This window comes from Chaetura pelagica, unplaced genomic scaffold (genome assembly GCF_000747805.2).
Source record: "Chaetura pelagica isolate M959 unplaced genomic scaffold, ChaPel_1.0 scaffold312, whole genome shotgun sequence".
Lineage (NCBI taxonomy): Eukaryota > Metazoa > Chordata > Aves > Apodiformes > Apodidae > Chaetura > Chaetura pelagica.
Genome location: NW_009952485.1, coordinates 437,675 through 456,807, shown reverse-complemented (window position 1 = coordinate 456,807; position 19,133 = coordinate 437,675). Strand labels below are relative to the sequence as shown.

General features: G+C 37.1%; 1 protein-coding gene across 1 annotated transcript in view; it reads right to left on the bottom strand.

Annotated features, from left to right (window-relative positions):
• Window positions 1-342: 342 nt before the first annotated feature.
• The window catches only part of LOC104398693 (chromosome unknown open reading frame, human C18orf63), a 22,761-nt gene continuing 3,970 nt past the window's right edge, over window positions 343-19,133 (bottom strand). The window contains 12 exon segments of the mRNA XM_010008830.1: window positions 343-380; window positions 4,810-4,849; window positions 7,193-7,306; window positions 8,716-9,792; window positions 10,908-11,091; window positions 11,659-11,744; window positions 11,837-11,933; window positions 12,570-12,679; window positions 14,061-14,137; window positions 15,033-15,074; window positions 16,041-16,152; window positions 17,633-17,689. Of these exon segments, the coding sequence (XP_010007132.1) occupies window positions 343-380; window positions 4,810-4,849; window positions 7,193-7,306; window positions 8,716-9,792; window positions 10,908-11,091; window positions 11,659-11,744; window positions 11,837-11,933; window positions 12,570-12,679; window positions 14,061-14,137; window positions 15,033-15,074; window positions 16,041-16,152; window positions 17,633-17,689 (2,034 nt within the window).

The window sequence follows — 19,133 nt, the reverse complement described above, 5'->3', positions numbered from 1 at the left end:
TGAGTTGACACAGAAAAGTTCTTTAGGAATGCTTTACTGATGAAACAAAGAGGCCCAGCCATTGTAGTAAAGAATTAAATACAATTATATCATAAAAAGACTGGCTTGAAACTTCAAAAATAACTTGCAATAATGATAAAGTGTGTAAGTAATTACTAGGACAGACATTCAAAAAACTAAGCAATTACGAAATTTTCAAATTCATTAGAGGCCTATTAACCTAAACTGTCTGGAGAAGTTCTTGACATATGGATTCCCATGACTATATATATTTAATTCTCAGTTTTTCATCCAGAAACAAATACCAACGATGTAAAATAAACAGAGTAAAATTCGCAAAGCTCAGAGATCCTCAAGCAGGTTAATGCCCTCCTGGGAACCTGAATAGAGGAAAACAGAAAAAGTTTAGATCACAAAAGAAAGCAAAAGACAACTTAGAACTCTATGGTTAACGTGCAGACAGAAGTTGGTTTGTTTCCACATTTGTATTTTCATTCTGTTTACAAAGTTTGCATTTAGAGCATTCAAGTTAAATATTTGCATCTTTATACTGAGCAAGAAAGAATTATCTCCTTGAAAAATCTATAGTACTATTCTCAGCTTTATCCTTCCTCTTAAGACTGAATTCTTAAATTTAAGGTACTCATCTATTGCAATCAGTTGTGATGCTGGAGGAAGGAACTTAAGACTGCAGAAGTGTATTCATACCTTCTTAACCCGCTGAGACCAGGTGGCCAAATGACATTCTTGGTTCTACAAGAAAGTAAGAGACAGAATCTTAAGAAGCCATTCTTTAGCATTTTTAAATGGTCAACCATGCAGTAAATTATATTAACCTAACCTGGAACAATCCTGCAGCAACTAAAAATGTACAGGATAACAGCAATAATATTATGCTAACATCTGTTTTTTGGAGTATGTCTCAAGTATTTGAGTACCAACAACCTACTAATGACTCCAGTCTGAAAGTTATTTCTGATAGTAGATTTGATTAGAAAACAATTTTACTCCATAGTAAAAGAAGTTGTTTTTCCCAGTGAAAACCCAAGTACTTTCACCACATAAAATCTCCATGAATATACATTCAAATTTAAGTTAAACCTGTTTCTTCATAAAATCAGCTCAAGTTACTGTATTTCTACGATATCTTAAAAGGTCTTATTTTAGCCTAATATTTCATATCAAGAAAGCACATGTGAAAGATGGTTTTGTTGAAACATATGTACCATAGCTTTCTAATTAGAAGAGAAATTCCTAAATGTTGGCTTGGGGAAACCCACCTTCTAGAATAAACAGTCCATAAGGTCTCTAACCCTTATATACGAAACTTCTGAGAATTTTTATAGAACTTCAGTTGTGTGGATTGCCTGCCTTCAACCTGTGTTCATACAATAACCTGAGAGCAACGGCAGCAATTACTTTCACGTAAAATGATACTGTTTCTACTATAGGCAATACATTTGTAGCTTCTCATTTGTGAAATGAAATTTGGCAACAAAAACCAAAGGTCATTATCATACAACAACACAGGAGCAAAGCAAGAGGAAGAGTTGTACAGAACAGTCGAAAAAGCTTGGGAATTTCATTGCTGCTCTTTTGATTATGTATATGCTAGCATCAGTGTTTGTAATGATACAAAACCTTATTTTAAATAATTTTTCTGTACTACTATAGTCTCCTTTGAAAGTTCTGCTCTTCAGATTGATCTTAGAAGCCAAACTTTCCTTTCACTCTAGTTTTTGACCTTGAAAAATCATAGGATGACTTTAATGAATAAAAAACTAAGCATTGAGACTTTTTTTTTTTTTTTAATTTGAAAGCAAATATAAAATAGGTAAATAGATTTTCTTCAAACTGAGTAACTGTTGAAGTCTAACTCTTGGGAAGGTTTTGAGATCCAGATTGAGACCACCTATATTTAGCTGTCTACATACGTATTAAATGTCAAAACTCCTACTAAATTGGATGGAAATCTAGTAGACATACCCAATAGACTTTACAGAGCTCACTCAGCAGCAAATATCTGCCCCCACCCCACAGGCTGGACACCTCAGCAGCTCTGAAGGTTCCAGTGGCCCAATCTGCATGGCCTTGGAACAGAACAATGTACCCAGCATAGTTCAGACCCCTAAATATGGGGACAGGAGGGGGCATCTCAAACTCATGCTAATATCTAGCTACTCTTCTTATGCCAAAGAAACCCCTGAGTCCTTTCCCAGAGAGTGGGGGATTGCCTACATATAGGTAAAATTAAAATGAATGAGAATGATTCAGTATGAGGATCAAATGTTCAGCTTCTTAAAATGTTAAATACTTCTCACACATTGCTTTATTAACATGCCCGCTATTTTCATCAGCAGAACAATGAGGAAAATTAGGGTTAGGCTGTGATTTCCTGGACAAGTTGAGAGGTTGAGCAACTTGGCATATGTTAGTTGTAAAAATTGACCCTTTTTGGAGGATAATTCTTAGAAAAGGTTTTTATTGTCATGAATTATAGATCGAAGTCCTTCCTGTTGACTACATCGTTGAATTCCATTGTAAGACCTTCTCACCCATAAATCTTGCTACATAGTAAATTTGAAAACTTACAAGTAATTCTCAAGTGTTCAAATAAAAACATGCACTCTGAGCACGTGTAATAATACATAACAAAGAAATCCAGCACAAAGCTTGTCAGAATAAAAATTGTAGGCATGAATCCAAAGGCAGAATTTATTTTACCTATAGTTGTGAGGTGTTTTTTTTAAACCAATGCCAATGAACCCATACCAATGGGATGCTTACAAATCATATTTTAAACACTTCATAGAAGACTCCATTTCCCCTCCAGGGTTTAAGTGTCACCTACCATGATCAATAGGATCTGGTGGCATTTAACTCATAAGTAAGAAAAAATACATATAAATTTAAGTAACAAAGGATAGTTCTGACCATTCTCAGGGACAGAATTTCTGTCCAACAGTCCTCAGTGAAAGTCATAGACTTTGGACCTACAAATGTTGAGTCACTAAAACAGATCCCCTCTGATGAAGGACCAAGCTTGGACTTCCTGGCCTAAAACAGGAGAGATTAAATGCTAGACCCAGGATCAGGACATGCTGGATACTGAAGTATGAAGGCCCTGTATGTAACATTTCCATCCTGTCCTGGTTTGAGCCAGGATGAAGCCAATTTTCCTTTTACTGATTTTTTTTTTTCCTTCATTAAGATTTCTTTTAACTAGCAACAGTGTGCTCTAGCTAGAGCTGATAAGACAGTGGAACAGTTTTCTAACTGCTGGGTCTCCAAGGCCGCACTTTCACTCTGCCAACTCAGACACTACAGGGAGATCTACGACCCCCTCATAGGAGGCTGAGTTAGACAGACAGCAGAACTGGCCAGAGATACTCCATTCCATATATCTACGTAAGCTCAGAGGAAGGTCAGAGATCACAGAAGACAACTTCCTTCCTTCTTCTTCTTCCCTTCTCTTCCGTCCATGGCCGGTGTCCGGGGAGGTCTCCGTCCATCCCTCACCGTCGACCCTCAGACTCGAGCTCTCCTGACCCTCATAACTCCTCTTTCTCCAGCAGCAGCTCCAGGATTTCTCGGGACCGTCGATCTGAGGGGAGTGCTCTGGGAGTTGCTGGGGGTCGGGGGGAGGCGAGAGGCTTTTGCCCATACCTGAACATATCTGTATATAATTGTATATATTCTTTTATATCATTCATTAGTGTTTTAATTAAAGCTGTGTAGTTTAGTTTTCAATCCAGCCAAGTCTCTCTCTTTTTCTCTCTCTCCTTCCCTATCTGGGTGGGAGGGGGAGGGGATTGAGAGCATTGTTGTCGGACCTGAGTCAAACGGTGACACATCCGTACAATGGACTTCCTTTACGGAAAGTAGACAACTGGTAGATACTTTCACTGCAAGAAATTTATCCACACAAAGAAAGAAAGGACATAAAGTGCATCTCTGAGACAAAATACACATTTGGCTACTTGTTACCACTTATTCTGAAGCCAAAAGAGAGCTGGAAAGATGCACAGCTCAGATTTTGCTTCTTTATTGCAATGTTTTTCTATTTGTTTTGTATCACATACATTTTTGTGCTGGTGTGTCTGTGTGACCATCATGCTTACATCAATATTTTCTTTTTAATAAATACACATCCATTAATCTCTGAAACAGGTAACTCAGGCTACTCCTTCTTGCATGCTTTACTATTGTTAAGTTGTGGTAGGCATTAAGTCCATAAAACTGGTGGTTTTCATATGCTATTTGTACCCTTAATATTCAAAGCACTATTCAGAGGAAAAACATGTTCTATCTTGCAAGACTACTATGAACAACCACCCAATATATGGGTCAAAGTATCTGGCCATAAACCTAAATGTATTAATCTTGTATGACAGACCATTTTGTCATTGGATTAGATCTTAGCACCACAAAAGCATTTAGGCACCCCATTTCATGTAATGTTATTAAATAATACACACAGCTTCACTTTAATGGTTTATGGTTTTAACTTCAGCTCAGATTCAAATGAAACTTAGCAGAACAAAAAACAGGTTTATTTTAGTCTGAAAGAAAACAAGCCAATCAAAATACAAATTTAAGCCAAATTCCAAGTTCTACAAAGTACAAGATGCCTTTGTATTTAACGTTGCTCGTTTCACAAAAAAAACTACCAACACAAAAAAACACAACCAAAAAAACCCAAACAAAAAACCAAAGCTTTACTTGCTAGTCTATTTGCTTTAAAATTTGTAATGAACATACCCAGAGCTTTCTTTCAGTACTCCAGAACATTCTAAACAGAAAGCTTACTTCTTTTAACTTTCTTTAACTTGGAATAACCTTCTTCCTTCTGTTAACAAAAGCCAAACAAAACCAAAGTAAAACACAGTTAAGCAAAAAAGCAGTAATACTAAACAAGCAGCTGAAATAAAAAGTTGTTTCTGAGTGAAATGTTCAGTTGAATGATATGAGAAGTAACTAGTGAAAGTTTTTATTTTCCAACATAAATACAATATAAAGTATGTTTATATGTTCAGTGGGTAAATAATTAAAACTAGAGCTATTTTTACAATACCCTTTTACATGCTGGCGGCCAACACTTTCAAAACCAACTGATCATTTTTGGTGTCCAGACTTGAGATAACTACAAAATCTTACTCTTCAGGTAAGTTTAGCAGTGTCCCCAGTCAGCACCCTTGTATTATAATTTGGAGAAAGGAGGGATCAGACTAATGAGCATTGGAGAGTCTATCTCTATCCCAGTTAACAGACAAGTCCCTCTCCTATTTCTGAGACTCCAGCTGAGGCCTCACTGGAGCTGTTCACTCACCTCAGTTGGCGCCAGGGGCAGTAATGCCACACTGTCAGCGTGGCAGGCAGACAGTGAGAACCTCCTGTCTCCTGCTACTTTCTACTAGTACCTTGCATGCTACTCACTGCCTGCCAGGAAAGAGAAGAATGCCATGGGGCACTTGTGGCTCTTGACTAGGACAGGACTGTGCCTCTTCCCTATCCCAGCAGTGCTGCCAGATCAGCAGCTTGTCCAGTCTGCGCAAGCTGTAGAGCTAGTTCCATGCTCCCATGCCCCATGTGGCTGAGTCACTCCCAGCAGCTGGCAAAGGACTTCAGCACTTAATTCATACTATGGTGGAAGTCTCCCTTCAGTGCTCAGACCTCTGGGGTAGTTATTCTTATAACCAGTGATTTTTAGTTGCTGTTTTCCTTTTCTTCTTTGTGAGACAGACTGCTAAGTCTACTGCTGTAGCACTGCTGAACTGGGCTGTTAACTAGTGACTCAGTTGCGGCCCTGTGGAAGGGCCCTTCCCAGCTGCAGTTGGATGGGGCCAGCTCAGAGCAGCTGGGCTGGTGCTTCCCACACCAACTCCTCTCTTCTCTGCTGCAGCCTGAGCTCCAGGGTATGAGTGTACTCCTGCAGAAGGCCCCTGCGGCAGCTCTGCTGGCTCGTTCTGAACTGCACAGATAGCACAGACTGTGCTCTTTTAATTACCACTAAAAGTTACAGAATCATCCTGTATTTGGCTTTAAAAGCATAACCAAACAAAAAGATGACAGATAAAATATAATATTAACAAATGTAAACAAAGTGGATGAATCTGAATTATGAAGATATTTTCTGAAGTTCTTAATCAACAGTTAATGGGTAAGTTCACAAGGTAAGTTTATATATTGCAACATGCGACTAGGCTAAGGCACTTCAGAACAAGAACTGGTAATGACACCTCAAATGGTCACACTTGAAATTAACTACAAAAGGCAAGGGAAAAGGGATGAAAAGGGAATTAAGTGTGTACAATTTTTCCTCCTGGCTTATTCTGTAGAGTTATTGCACAGTATTTCCTGTTGGCTATTAGCAGAAATAATACATACATTTCTACGTAAGAAAATACAATTGTACTGTGCATTGGAGACTTGGAATCTGTTCCCTCTAATCTGTCTAATTTCTAGGTAGCAAAAACATAGAGATGTGGTTGTAAGGAGAAGGAGATGGAAAATGGAATAGATTTTTAAAGAACTGATATTTAGAAACAGAAGTGTAGCCCAGTGGTAGCTAAAAGCAGTATTTAAGAATAATGAAAAAATATTTTCTAAGAGGAAAGCACACACTGCAATCATTAGAGCAGCATCCAGAGGAAAAAGTTTTCTTAGAAAGCCATTAATTCGTATGAGGAACATACCTAATTGCTGCTGCTAGCTCCAATTTGTAATACAATAACAACTTAAATACATTAAATAATTAAGAGAATATAACTTTTAAAACCTCAGAATTAATTACAAATAGCCTTCTAGAACTTACTTCTACAGTGTTGCTGACTTCAAGCACTAAGACACTAACAGAGCCAATGAGAATGCCAATAGTTATATTTGGGAAGGATGAAACTGTTTTCTGTAGAATCAGAAACTGCTTCAGAAACTTATTTACATTAAGTAAATGTTTGAATGTTTCCATTTTAGCAGCATCTTTTGCATGTTTGAAGTAACAGCAACATAACCAATGGTTAAAGTGCATTTTATCTTGATTAAGGTTACTTTTATTCAGAGCAGGCTCAATTTCCGGCTTCCCCATTTTAACTGGAACATGCTAAGATGAAAAATTAAATTCTCCTTTTTATCTCTTAATTCAGGTCCCTCTAGACTGGATTCAGGGGTGGATATGTGAGGGTTTTTTTTTTACCTGTCTTTTTCTGGCACAACTTTTCTTTACAGACGCTTCCATGTTGCTCTCCTTTGAACAAGCTGGTTTTGAGGTCAGTGTTTCACTTGTCAGATTCTTGCTCCCTGTAATTGTCTTAAAAATATAGAAGTTTATACCTTCATTAGCAAAAAAAACCACTAGTATTTTTCTACTTGTTAAAATGACCTACTTTTTCAAAAGATGCCAACATAACACGAAGTTGAAATAACATGTAAAATTACATTTCATAGGTGAAACAAGTGATAAGGTCAACACATGCCATCTATGTGCCCAATCCGTGGAATACCATCCTCATAAAAATTGCACTGAAATCAGCCCAGCTATTTATATTATTGAAATACAGATAGAATAATAGAAAATGTAGGCTGTAAAGCACCTCTAGCAGTCATTTAAACATAACTTTTACTCAAAACAGAGCTGACTTCAAAGTCAGATTACACTGCTTTGGGCCTCATCCAGTCAAGTTTTGAGAATCTAAAGGGATAACTCTACAACCTCTCCTTGCAACTTGTTCTACTACTTCACCACTCTTGCTCTGAAGATTTTTTTTTCCTTATGTTCAGTACGATTTTTTTTCCTGTTTCATCTTGTGCTTTTAATGAAATTGTAATTAAACTTGTATTCGCAAAACTTGCATGTTTGTCTTAAAGCACGATGCCTTACGTGCACTGCAGTCAGCACAACACAACTGATGAGGTTTGAGATTCCTTTCAGGAGCTGTTCATTAATATGGTTTCCTATGAAGATAGACTGAACGCTGAAAATTTCACATTAAACTTGTAGAAATCTTGGTAAACTCTCTTAAAGAAAGGAAAACTAATTATCCCACCTTAAAAGTCCCAAACTTAAAAGTGGAGAAAGTCCAGAGGAGGGACACAAAGATGATCAGAGGAGCACCTCTCCTACGAAGACAGGCTGAGAGTTGGGGTTGATCAGCCTGGAGAAGAGAAGGCTCCAGGGAGACCTTACAGCGGTATTCCAGTATCTGAAGGGGCTAAGGAAAGCTGGGGAGGGGCTGTTTACAAGAGCTTGTAGCGAGAGGCCAAGTGGTAATAGATTAAAACTGGAAGAGGGTAGATTCAGGTTGGAAACTCTCTCGCGTAAGGGTGGTGAGACATTGGAAGGTGGAAGTTGCAGAAGCCCTGTCCCTGAAGTGTTCCAGGCCAGGCTGAATGGGGCTCTGAGCAACCTGGTCAAGTAGGAGGTGTCCCTGCCCATGGCAGGGGGGTTGGAGTTAGATGATCTTTAAGGTCCCTTCCAACTCAAACCATTCTATGATTCTATGACAATTGTATTTCAGACAGCACAATAGATCATCTTCCCTTTCAGAAAAAAAGTAGCAGTGGCTGACAACATCAACTTTTATGTAAGAAATTTTAGAAAACTGCATTGGGAATGATGGCAGAACATGATGAAAGTCATGCTCTTTATCGCTTAATGTTGTTTTAGAATATACTGAACTGCTGAGAACCAGTGAGATTGAGCCCTATTATTTACTATACCTGTTCAAAGTTACATTTGGAACGATGACTACTTGTCTTAGCAATATAGTCCTTAGAATGACATGCTGCTTTATTTTCTTCACCCTTGGCAATGCACAATGTATCATTTAAGTGAGATTCATTAATATTTAACCTTGCTCCTTCATTTGATCTCTTTGTTTGTTGCTGTGATAAACCAAAATCTGTCATTTCGTTGTCTAATTTACAGATCTGCAAAGGTACTTGCTTTGACTGGTGTTGTTTCCCAAGAACTTGCGTGATATCTTGACTTGCAAACTTTTTTCCCCTTCTTGCACTAGAAGTAGGAGATGCATATGTATTCAGACTCAGATTGATGTTTGATTTCTGAAGCACTGACCCAACGTTCTTAAGTAAGGAAGGAGAATTTGCCTTTTTATTATTGACTTCACTTACATTCCCACCAGAAGCTGAGTTATCAGAAGAATCAGAATGAGTCATTTGCCCGCTAGACCCTGTTTTCCATTGAAATACAGGTGTTTCATGTTTTGCATATGTTTTTGCATTCATTACCTGAGGTATGCTTCTAGGAGCAGGATTTTTGACTACCATATTTTGAACAGGTTTGTAAACCTGAGTTATGCTGGATTTGCATACAGTCAGCATAGAAGATGAAACACCCATCGTTTTTACTGGTGAATGTCTTGCTGCATTTTCTCTTTTCTTCCCATCCATTTGATTTGTGGCCTTTCCATTCATTTGCATCAACTTTCCTTTGAATATTGGTATGATTTTGCTGAATGTGGGCGGTGGGAGTTCAAAGGCTGACTTTACAGGCATTCCTAAAGATTTCACAGTTGGTAACTCTGTTACTTCTGTTATTTGCCCATTAGTCATTGATTCCTCTGTTGCTTCAGTGCTAACCTTTGCTGTACCCTTACGGCTACTCGAAAAAGTCTGCGTTTCTGGCTCTTTGATCAAACGCTCCATCCAGTGGCTGTTTTCCATACTGCATGGTGAAGAAATTCTAGGCCAAGTCGGCTTCCTTGGAGGAGTCTGCGTTAGAGATACTACACAAACCATCTCGCCGGCCAATTTTGTATACTCAGGCTTTATTTCCTGCAATACAACAAGAGTTGCTAAACTGAATACGGTGGATTTAAATATAGGATAGTGTCACCTAATGCATCACTATATGATACCCATCTAATATGCATCACAATATATAACCATTCATTTTCCTTTATTAAGCAAGAATGAACTATATTTTTAAACAATATTTCGTTGTCCCTATAAATGAAAATTTGTCTTCTCCTCCCCAAGTTCTTTATTTATAAACTATGCTGGAATATTGTATTTCTCATAAAGGAAAGACTTTAATTATAGTAATTATCTTGGTTTAGTGTTTTCAAGTTGGGTAATGTTTAGCCCTTTGAGGGTGTCTGCAGAGTTTGACTATCAGGGCTCCTTGTCTCTCTTAAGACTTTTAACGGCATCTACATTCTGAGAAAAAAAACAGCTTTAAAGTCTATAAAAACCTGCAGATGACAAAGAGGAGCTGTTTTAGCTTTGATCACTGAAGAGACATAAACAGGAACTACTTTCTGAAAGAGGATTAAAGTATTTTAGAATCTCTGCAATTTCTGTCACTACTTTTTGTTCAGAATTAATTACTTCATTTCTTCTTTCACACACCATTACCAAAGAAATTTGGTCTCAACCTTTAAAGAGTTTTGATTGCTCACCTTCTTCCATCACCAGCCACGGAGTAAACCCTACAGCTTGAATGTTTTTACATGTGTCAATCCACTGAACTTTATATATTTCTTGGTATTTTTTGAAAAATTATTTGTAATAGTATTAATAGTAACAGCAATAATTAAAAAAAGTAACAAAATTATATCAATATTATTGTTGTTATTATTACTATGAAAGAGGTGTGAGAAAGTTCTGGATATCCAACTGTAAAATGAGGTCTATAGAATTGCAAATATTGATAGCAACTACTTAACACTAAGTAAATTTTTTTAACGTATTTGTGATGTGAACAACAACGTAACAATGGCAAATAGCAATGCAATATTTAATTATACATTTAATTAAAAGTTACATGATCGATAGTAGTTCACTGCAAAAAGCATAATATTACACTTTTATTATGTTCTGAGCATGATAAAAACCACTTCATACACACAACACACATGCCATTAATATTTATTTAAAAAAATAATTACACGCACCAGAGCCCTGGAGAGTTCCTGTGTAGCATAAAGTGCTCTACTAGTCATCTTCACTGGAAATCCACATAGATGTGAAAAAATACACTTCATGTCAGAAAGAAAAGAGTTCAACACACTTTCTGAATCTGTTCTAGGGAAATATTGCACTGGCTGACTTCGAATGCAACTTAAAGGGTACCTGAGTAAGTGTTCAGGGATACATAACAAGTATCTTTACATTTCTGTAATTGTTAATCATCTTTGTTGAGAAGAAAGCATCAATGAGTCTTAAGCTTTTTAAAAATAGTGAACAAACCCATTTACTTTATTAAAGGACTGAAGCTTATAAAGTTACAGGACTTGAACATGACTTTACTATACTAATCTGCCACAGTAAAGATTACTCAATATAAGTAATTTTTAGTGTAGTCTTTCCTAGGAGGAAAAGTCTCTTAAAAAAAAAAAAATCTTTGTTGGATGCATTTTTACAGGAATTTAACTCTTCCTTTTACATCATCATTTAGTCTGGCATTATCATGTTTACACAGGCTGTGAAGCAAACTAAACTATTTAACATACTATTATTTAACACTGGCACAAAAAGACTTGACTAAATTTTTTTTTCCAGTTTCTCTAGTGAAACAATGCTCCACTGATTTCTATGAAATTATGGAAGAAGAAAATGTGGCATAATAAAAAATTTAAAATCAGAACTTTGCTAGAAGTTTAGTAGAAGAAACGTAACAAAAATACCCTAAAAGGATACGTAAAGAACCTTTCCCCTATTGGCTTGAAGTAAACACTTAAGTATGTTTTTGTCTCTTCAAGATCCTCTGGAAGAATATATCCATACTGAAAAACAGTGACAACAGTGTTTTACAAATACAAATTCATTAGGTATAAAGAGGAAGGGAAAACCAAAAGCAGTGTACATTGTTCCTTACCAGATTCTTCCAGTGCATCTGAAAATCTTTATATGAATGGAAAGGAGATTCCGGAGGAATTATGTGGCTGATGTTTATGATTTGACCCATTTTCATGCTGTGCACAGGTAAAGAAGCAATGCTCAGAAAGGATTTGACAAAACTCAGCTGAATATATACTGGACTTTTGGAAAAAAGAAGTCAATGTTATGTTTGACATTGAGTGTATTTATGGATTATGTTTTGAGGACTAGTACTTTTAGCTTGTAAGTTTATGACAGAACAACAGACATATGGAAAAGAACTTGGCACTTACAAGTCTAATTTATCTTCTCTGTAACACCACCAGTGAATGTAGAACAAAAGCAAATACATAATTACTTCTCATATTTTTATGATGAAAACCATAGGTGAAAATAGGAAGTTTGTAACAAAGGTGGAAATAGGTTTTTTCTTTAAACTGACACTTTCTGCTAAAATTATGTTTGAGAAAAATTCATGCTCTTATATATCACAAAAGTAGCAGGGAGATTACCAAAACTGAAATTATATTTAAATCTGAAATTTATAAATCACTGATTAATTTTTCTTTCTCATTTTCCGTAACATTGAGACTATAAAAATAAAAAAGATTCCTGAATGTACCACAGACTGTAAAAAAGAAATGTTTTTATAACTAGTATCAAATTCCCACTTTGTATGACAAACATTCCAGGAAATGTTTGTTTCTGCTGAAACGTAAACAGACTCCTACCTTGGCAAAACATAGCACCAGTTACTTAATATGGAATGTTGGTGAATAACTGTATTTTCATTGCTGTCAAACATCTTTAAGGTGTTTGGTGAAATATCAAAATCCACCAGCTTCAAAAAGAAAAAAAAAAAAAGATTTGCAAATATTTCTATAGCAGTACAAAATGAACATTTTCAAAAATTGTGCATCACAGTACACTAAAGTTTGTGCATGATTACTTTTCATCAGATATCACAGATTGCTTATTTCAGAAGATATTCTGATTATCAAACTTCACACTACCTTATGTTAGAGCCTAGGCTTTCAGAAATTACGCAAGTGTAAGGTTTAAAGGTTATTTAAATCAGTGAAGTTTGAACTTCAGGTATTTTAATAAGTAAGAGTAAAGTAAGTAAAGAAGGAATTTCTCAAGCTAAGAACTGTCTCACTTTCATGCACATTTAAAAAAAAATCAAATCAGAAGTCCATGTTTGACAATCTAGTAATTGTGTATGTCACCTTGCCTAATCAAGTGGAGAGGTCCCAACAACAGAATTAATGGGATATATAGTTTCATCCTGTGCGAAGTTAAAAAACACCACACATTTTCACAATGTGAAAATATGTGACTGTGTGGGCCAATTAATTGCTGAGTTCGAGCAGAATTTTCTCTATATAGGGTTTTCATTTATTCACTGACAAATAAAATCTGGCCATTTCTATTTTAGAAAAGCATGAAAATTATCCAATGATAATGAAGCCACACCATTATTGCTTCCACCATTGCTTTCTGTCATTTTGGAAGTGGATTCCTAAAGACAGCTTTAGCGTTTATGCTACCTATGTAAGTTAAAGAAGAAATCCTGTTCTTCTATGGTAAAATAGAAGCATTAGGATCAGAAATACTTATTTGGAAGAAACAAGCAAGCCCAATAAATATGCCCCTGTATCAAAGAACATATTCAAACAAGGTGTCAGAAAGGATGGCAATTTTTAGACCTCTATCATGATTCCTCAACAATTTATTAATTATGCTTACAAGCAGCATACTCCAGTCTGCTCCAGTATTTTGGAAGCTGCAGAGAAAATTAAGCAGGTTCCAGAATAATTAAATACAGGGACTTTAAACATCGTGCTGACAACTTACCTGCAGCTTCACTTTTAAGCTGCTACTCAAAACTCTCTATGTAATACAGTGAAACTGAGTGCCTTCTAGAAAACACCACTAAAATGAAATCTAGAATCATAAAGACATTCCACTACTATATTCCATTAGCATTTTTAAAGGTCTCTTAGTCCAGAATCTCAGTTTTACGATGCTTGCTAGAATGTGTCAATATGGATACAATATGGACATTACACACTTAGAACAGATGCAGGTAGTCAAGAAATACGATTACTGTCTTAATATAATCAGAAATCAGCAATTCTATACCCATCATGCTAATCGCAAGTCACTTCACAGAAAAGAAGATGAAGATTAATAAGACAAACATAGTCACTATCTTATACCTCAGGGGGCGGCAACCGAACTGAGCAAGCCTCCACACTGATGCAAAGCTGTCTCTCTGATACATTGAGGTCTACAACTAAAATAAAAAACAAAGCACAAACCCCTCTTTTGAGCTACAGTTCATCTCTTAGGCAGAAAGCTAAAACAAAAGGCCACATCTCCTTAGCATGGAAATTAAAATTATTTGCATATTAACTGTGAAAAATTAAAATAAAACTGAATTACCATCCACACAGTATACCTGCACGGGAACTCATGGCTGTCCATAAAACTGGATGCTTGATGCAAATTATTATCCTGGATACACAAACAACCACTTTCAAAGCAAATGCAGTTACTACAATAATTGCCTGAGTCATCTAGTCCAGTTATGCATGCAGAAGTGGTGGATACAAAAGACTTCATGAGCAAGGCAAGCATTTATTAACATATCTGCAGAACATTCACCCAGCTCTGAGGCAGCTGCAGCACAGGGACTGAATAAATTATGTTCCTTGACATATGTCCCTGTTGCAAATTTAGGTGCCAATATCCACAAATGTAATTTTAACTTTTATACTGGAATAAAAATATTACTTTTAATTTTTGCAATAGCTACGCAGCATGCTTTGTGACAACTTTTGTGAACAGCAACATTGGTACACACTGGACAGTCACTTTAGCTCATTTTTCTATTATTTTGGAACTTTCATATCACTTGCTAGACTCATAATTTGAGACAAGTGTAATAATAAGAAAGCTAAAATTGTAAATTCCAATCTATGGCTGTAGATTAATAGCAGAGGTGCAGTTTAGTTGACAAAAATTACATACACAGCATCATCTGCCATCAAGTTTATTTTGATAAGAGGTTATTTCAGAATAAAAAACAAAAAGACATCATGTTGGTAATACCAAGATTAGGGCAGTAAGAAAGCACATAACTATACCTTGCTCTCCTGAGTTTACCATTAACAGAATATTGTACTTACCAACAGCATTTTGCCTTCCTGAACGAGACAAAAAATCTTTTCCTTAATAAATAAAATAGATAGGTATTATTTTCTAAATCATACACCTAATGTTATTATGCAAAGTTTATTAGGGGATAGCAAATTATAAGTTTTTTTCCTCCCAGTAAGAAATTTGCACATAGAACTATTTTTAATTGACTAAGACTAAATTTCTCAGGTTCAAAAGCAAATCTGTATAGTATTACTACATATTTTAGCATACATCATCTGTATTTCTCAGCTTTAGCAACATATATGATTAGTGCTAAATTAAATAGTTTTTTTTCCCTAAGTTGTCTTTTTTGCCCAAGACTGTAAATGGTGCGTGAACCCTCCTTGTTCTTGTCTCGACTCACGAGTTTCTAGTTGGCCTTTGTCCTCCCCATCCCACAGTGTGTGTGCATGGGGGGGAGTTGAGTGAGTGGCCACGTGGCTGGTTCGTTGTTGTCACGTTAGGCCCAAACCACAACACTTTGATAATTCCCATTTATCCTATATAGGAGTAGAGAGATGTCAGGCAAAGAAACTACCATCTAAAAAGACAGAGCTTGGCAGATGGAGATGGTCTGTCAGAAAAATACTTCTGTATTAGAAATGCATGCAAACTATATGGAGAAGTGTCACTGATGAAAGAATGACTCTGGAAAGGAGGCTTTTAGAAGATATTTACTGTCCAACAACATTTGGTTTGGAAATTATTCATCTGGTAGGTTGTGTTCAGTTGAAATAATTATTTGATCTATTACTAAGACGAAGAGAAAGATGAAAAAGTGAATGATATGTCCATTCAGACTGTTAACTGGAATAGTTGAACTTGGATAAAGGAACAATAAACATGCCATCAAAGAAAAAAATCATAGGATACATGAATTAAATAATTTCATATAATTAATGAAATAATGATAGAAGTTCAATTATGGAAAATAAAGGCAATAGTAAAGAACCGAAAACTAAATGTTTGATCCCTTATCCAGGTGAGTCAAATACCTTGCACCAAGAGATGACCAGCCTTGTTTCATCTGGGTGCAAGTCTGGCTGTGAGTGTGTAAGAGAGACAGGTTTGGAGAATGGCTGGACTAGCTGCTTGTGGTGTTTCCAGCTAATAACATAAGCAAGAAAAGAAAAAATAAATAAATTCTTAATAATTTTACATTTTCTTAAAGGCTTCAGTTAAAATTTAATCTCAGATCCTGCTACTGCATCTTGGACCCAAATCCTAGCATATATTACACATATTTACTTCTCATCTACTTAGTTACAAGAGGAAATCAGCACAACATCTGATGTAGACAGAGAGATTTAATGCACCATCAAAGAAAAGTGCACTGCAAGCAATTTAATGTTTTCACTTGGCTGATAATAGACTCAGAGAAAAGATTAATTGAACTATTTAGAGTACTTTACTAGATATATATGGTCTCTTCCCAGACAATAGGCACAATATCAAAAAATTACATATATTAACTCTGCTGTCAAACTCAAGACCTGAGACATTGTTCTGCAATCACAAGAACAACAGATATAAGTAGCTTTGTTCACCCAGCACTATTATTTGCTTGACTGCTTGCCTGTCCTTGCCTGTCCTTGCTTTGTCCTTGCCTGTCCAGAAAGCCTGCCTAGCTTTCTGTTGACAGCATCAGTCAAGAAAAATAAACTAATTACAATGGGTTAAAAAGAGTTAACTAATCCACCTCTGGGAAGATTTTTCTAATAAGATTCTGCAAGGATCTGCCTGCAGCTCATGGCTATTAAATATACTTCATACTAATCTTCTGGTGTTGAAAAATCTAACCATGACACATCAGTTATGCATGTCAACACAAGCAGTTTGTTAAGGTAAGCATATCTGAACACAGATATGCCTTACTAATCCAGATACACTTCCACTTCTTGGAACAAAGAAAAACACACCCAACTGACTCTGCAAGTGAATTGTGAGAAATACTGACTTTGATTACAATCACGTTTTGACTCAGCAGTTTTAGTGTGCCCACACAGAGATTCATAAACCCACAGACATTGCATACTGGAAGACAGTAAAGAATATGAATTAATGATCTAAAAATGTTTTTTAATGTTTGTTAAGGTCATGGGTTCCATTTCTTCTCTATGTTTTTGTTTTGTTTCTCTGAGACTGTCCTATACAGGCTGGATAAACCCAAAACATGAATGAGGAGACAGTTCAGCTGTCTGAACACCCACCTCCACCTGTGGAACCTACAGGGCACAGGCAGAGCAGGTGACACTTGCAGGGGAGCTGCAGGTCTTTGGCCCAAAGGGCAGGTCTGTTGTTGCCTCAAGGTCAAACCCTGACACCCCTGTACAGGATCAGGATCCCACTACAGCAGAGAAATCTAGTGAAAATGCTGAGGAACTTCTTAAACTTTTGACTCTGACAAAATGTATTTACTATATTGAGATTTGTAAGACACATTTTGTCTATGGGACAGATGTTTTTACCCTGAAACTTGGCTTCTGTAGTGCAAATTGCATGGTCTGTGAAAAACACTCATCTCTGGCAACAGCAATTGCAGACAAGCATAACAATCTTAGGATCTGTGGCATCTTTCAGCACTTACAGTAGCTCCTTGTTTCTCTACATAGGCTTGACATATTCCTGATTTGTAAAATGGCACCTAAAATTAAAAAAAAATGCAAGTGTCTGAAATTAAGGGGTGTTCTAGCAAATCATAAATCAAATTCTGGACCATCAGTGACTTTGCCTAAGAAAAACATACTAAGGAGTAGTTAAAGTAAACACCATATCCTGTATGTTAAAGGAGAACAGTAACTAAAATTAGTTCAGGCATTCATCATAGTGTAATCTCATTTCCAGCTAAAGATCATTAACAAGAAAGCAAAAGACTTCCCAACACAAAATTGCAGCACTCTGCTCCTGCTGTTCTCCTTGTGAACTGGGTGGCATCTTACCAACTGGGTCCATTCTCCTCAACAAAAATTTCACCATCAGAAAAGGCCATGATGGTGTCTTGAAAAATACTTCAAAAGTTGGTTTTGAAATCCAAAAGGACAAGATAACTGAAGTACAGAACAAGATATCTGAGCTAAAATGAAGACATCTGTCTTGTCTATACTATTGACTAGCAGCCAATCGTAAAGACCCTAAAAATATTAAAATTAGAATGTGTCCAGTTTGAGGTCTCCCTGAGCAGGGGCTGGACAGCACATCAGGTGTCTCTTCCCTGGAGCAGGAACACCTCTCAAGATTAGAGATTCCCTACCTGAGTCTAAGAGATCCTTCCTCACCCAAGGCAGACAGATCCCTTACCCATGACACATCCTCACTGGTAGCATGCTTAATTAATGCTATGAAGCATTACTAATCCATGTAGCTACTCAGATATTATAAATATAGAACAAATACTTCCACTGGACATGAATCATTGACTAATTCTGAGACTAAGATTTGATCCAGTATCACTTAGTCAACAAAAGGAGAAAGCAAGGGGGGTTGTGGGGAACAGTCCATCTTCTCTCCCCCCACATAAGACTAAACAAAATGCCTTTCAAGCCAGCAAAGCAAGAGTGGTGCCTTTTTACTGATTCAGCCAAGGACGGAAAGGAACAAGCCTCTTGCTCTACCAGGTAAGTCCACAGCAAGAAAACAGCATAAGGGTTATGATAACTGGCAGAAAAATAGACAATAGGTTAAAAACTGCCTCTGACAAGAGTATGTACCTGGCCAGTGCTAATTGGCTAATTTGGACAGTGGTACTTTCTCGAACAGTGATATCTGATCTACAAAAGAGGGCAAGATCTGCAGGCCGCTGCTCTCTCTTTGCCTGCCCGGGACAAGACCCTGTTGCAGTACCTGAAACTTCCTGGAACGCCAGCCCCGCTGTCCGGAGGAGCCGAGATGGAAGGGGGGGCTGCCCCGCGCCCGGTGCCCGGAGAAGGGGAAATAGAGGGGGGGGCCTGTGCCCGCTCCGCGGGGATCGTGCCCGCGCCCGGGGACCCTGCCTGCCCTACCTAAACCAAACTGGAGCGGAGCAGGAGCCTGCCCAGCCTGCGTTTGCCACATGCTTCGGGACCAGAGCCGTGTCTGCCGCAGCTGCTGGT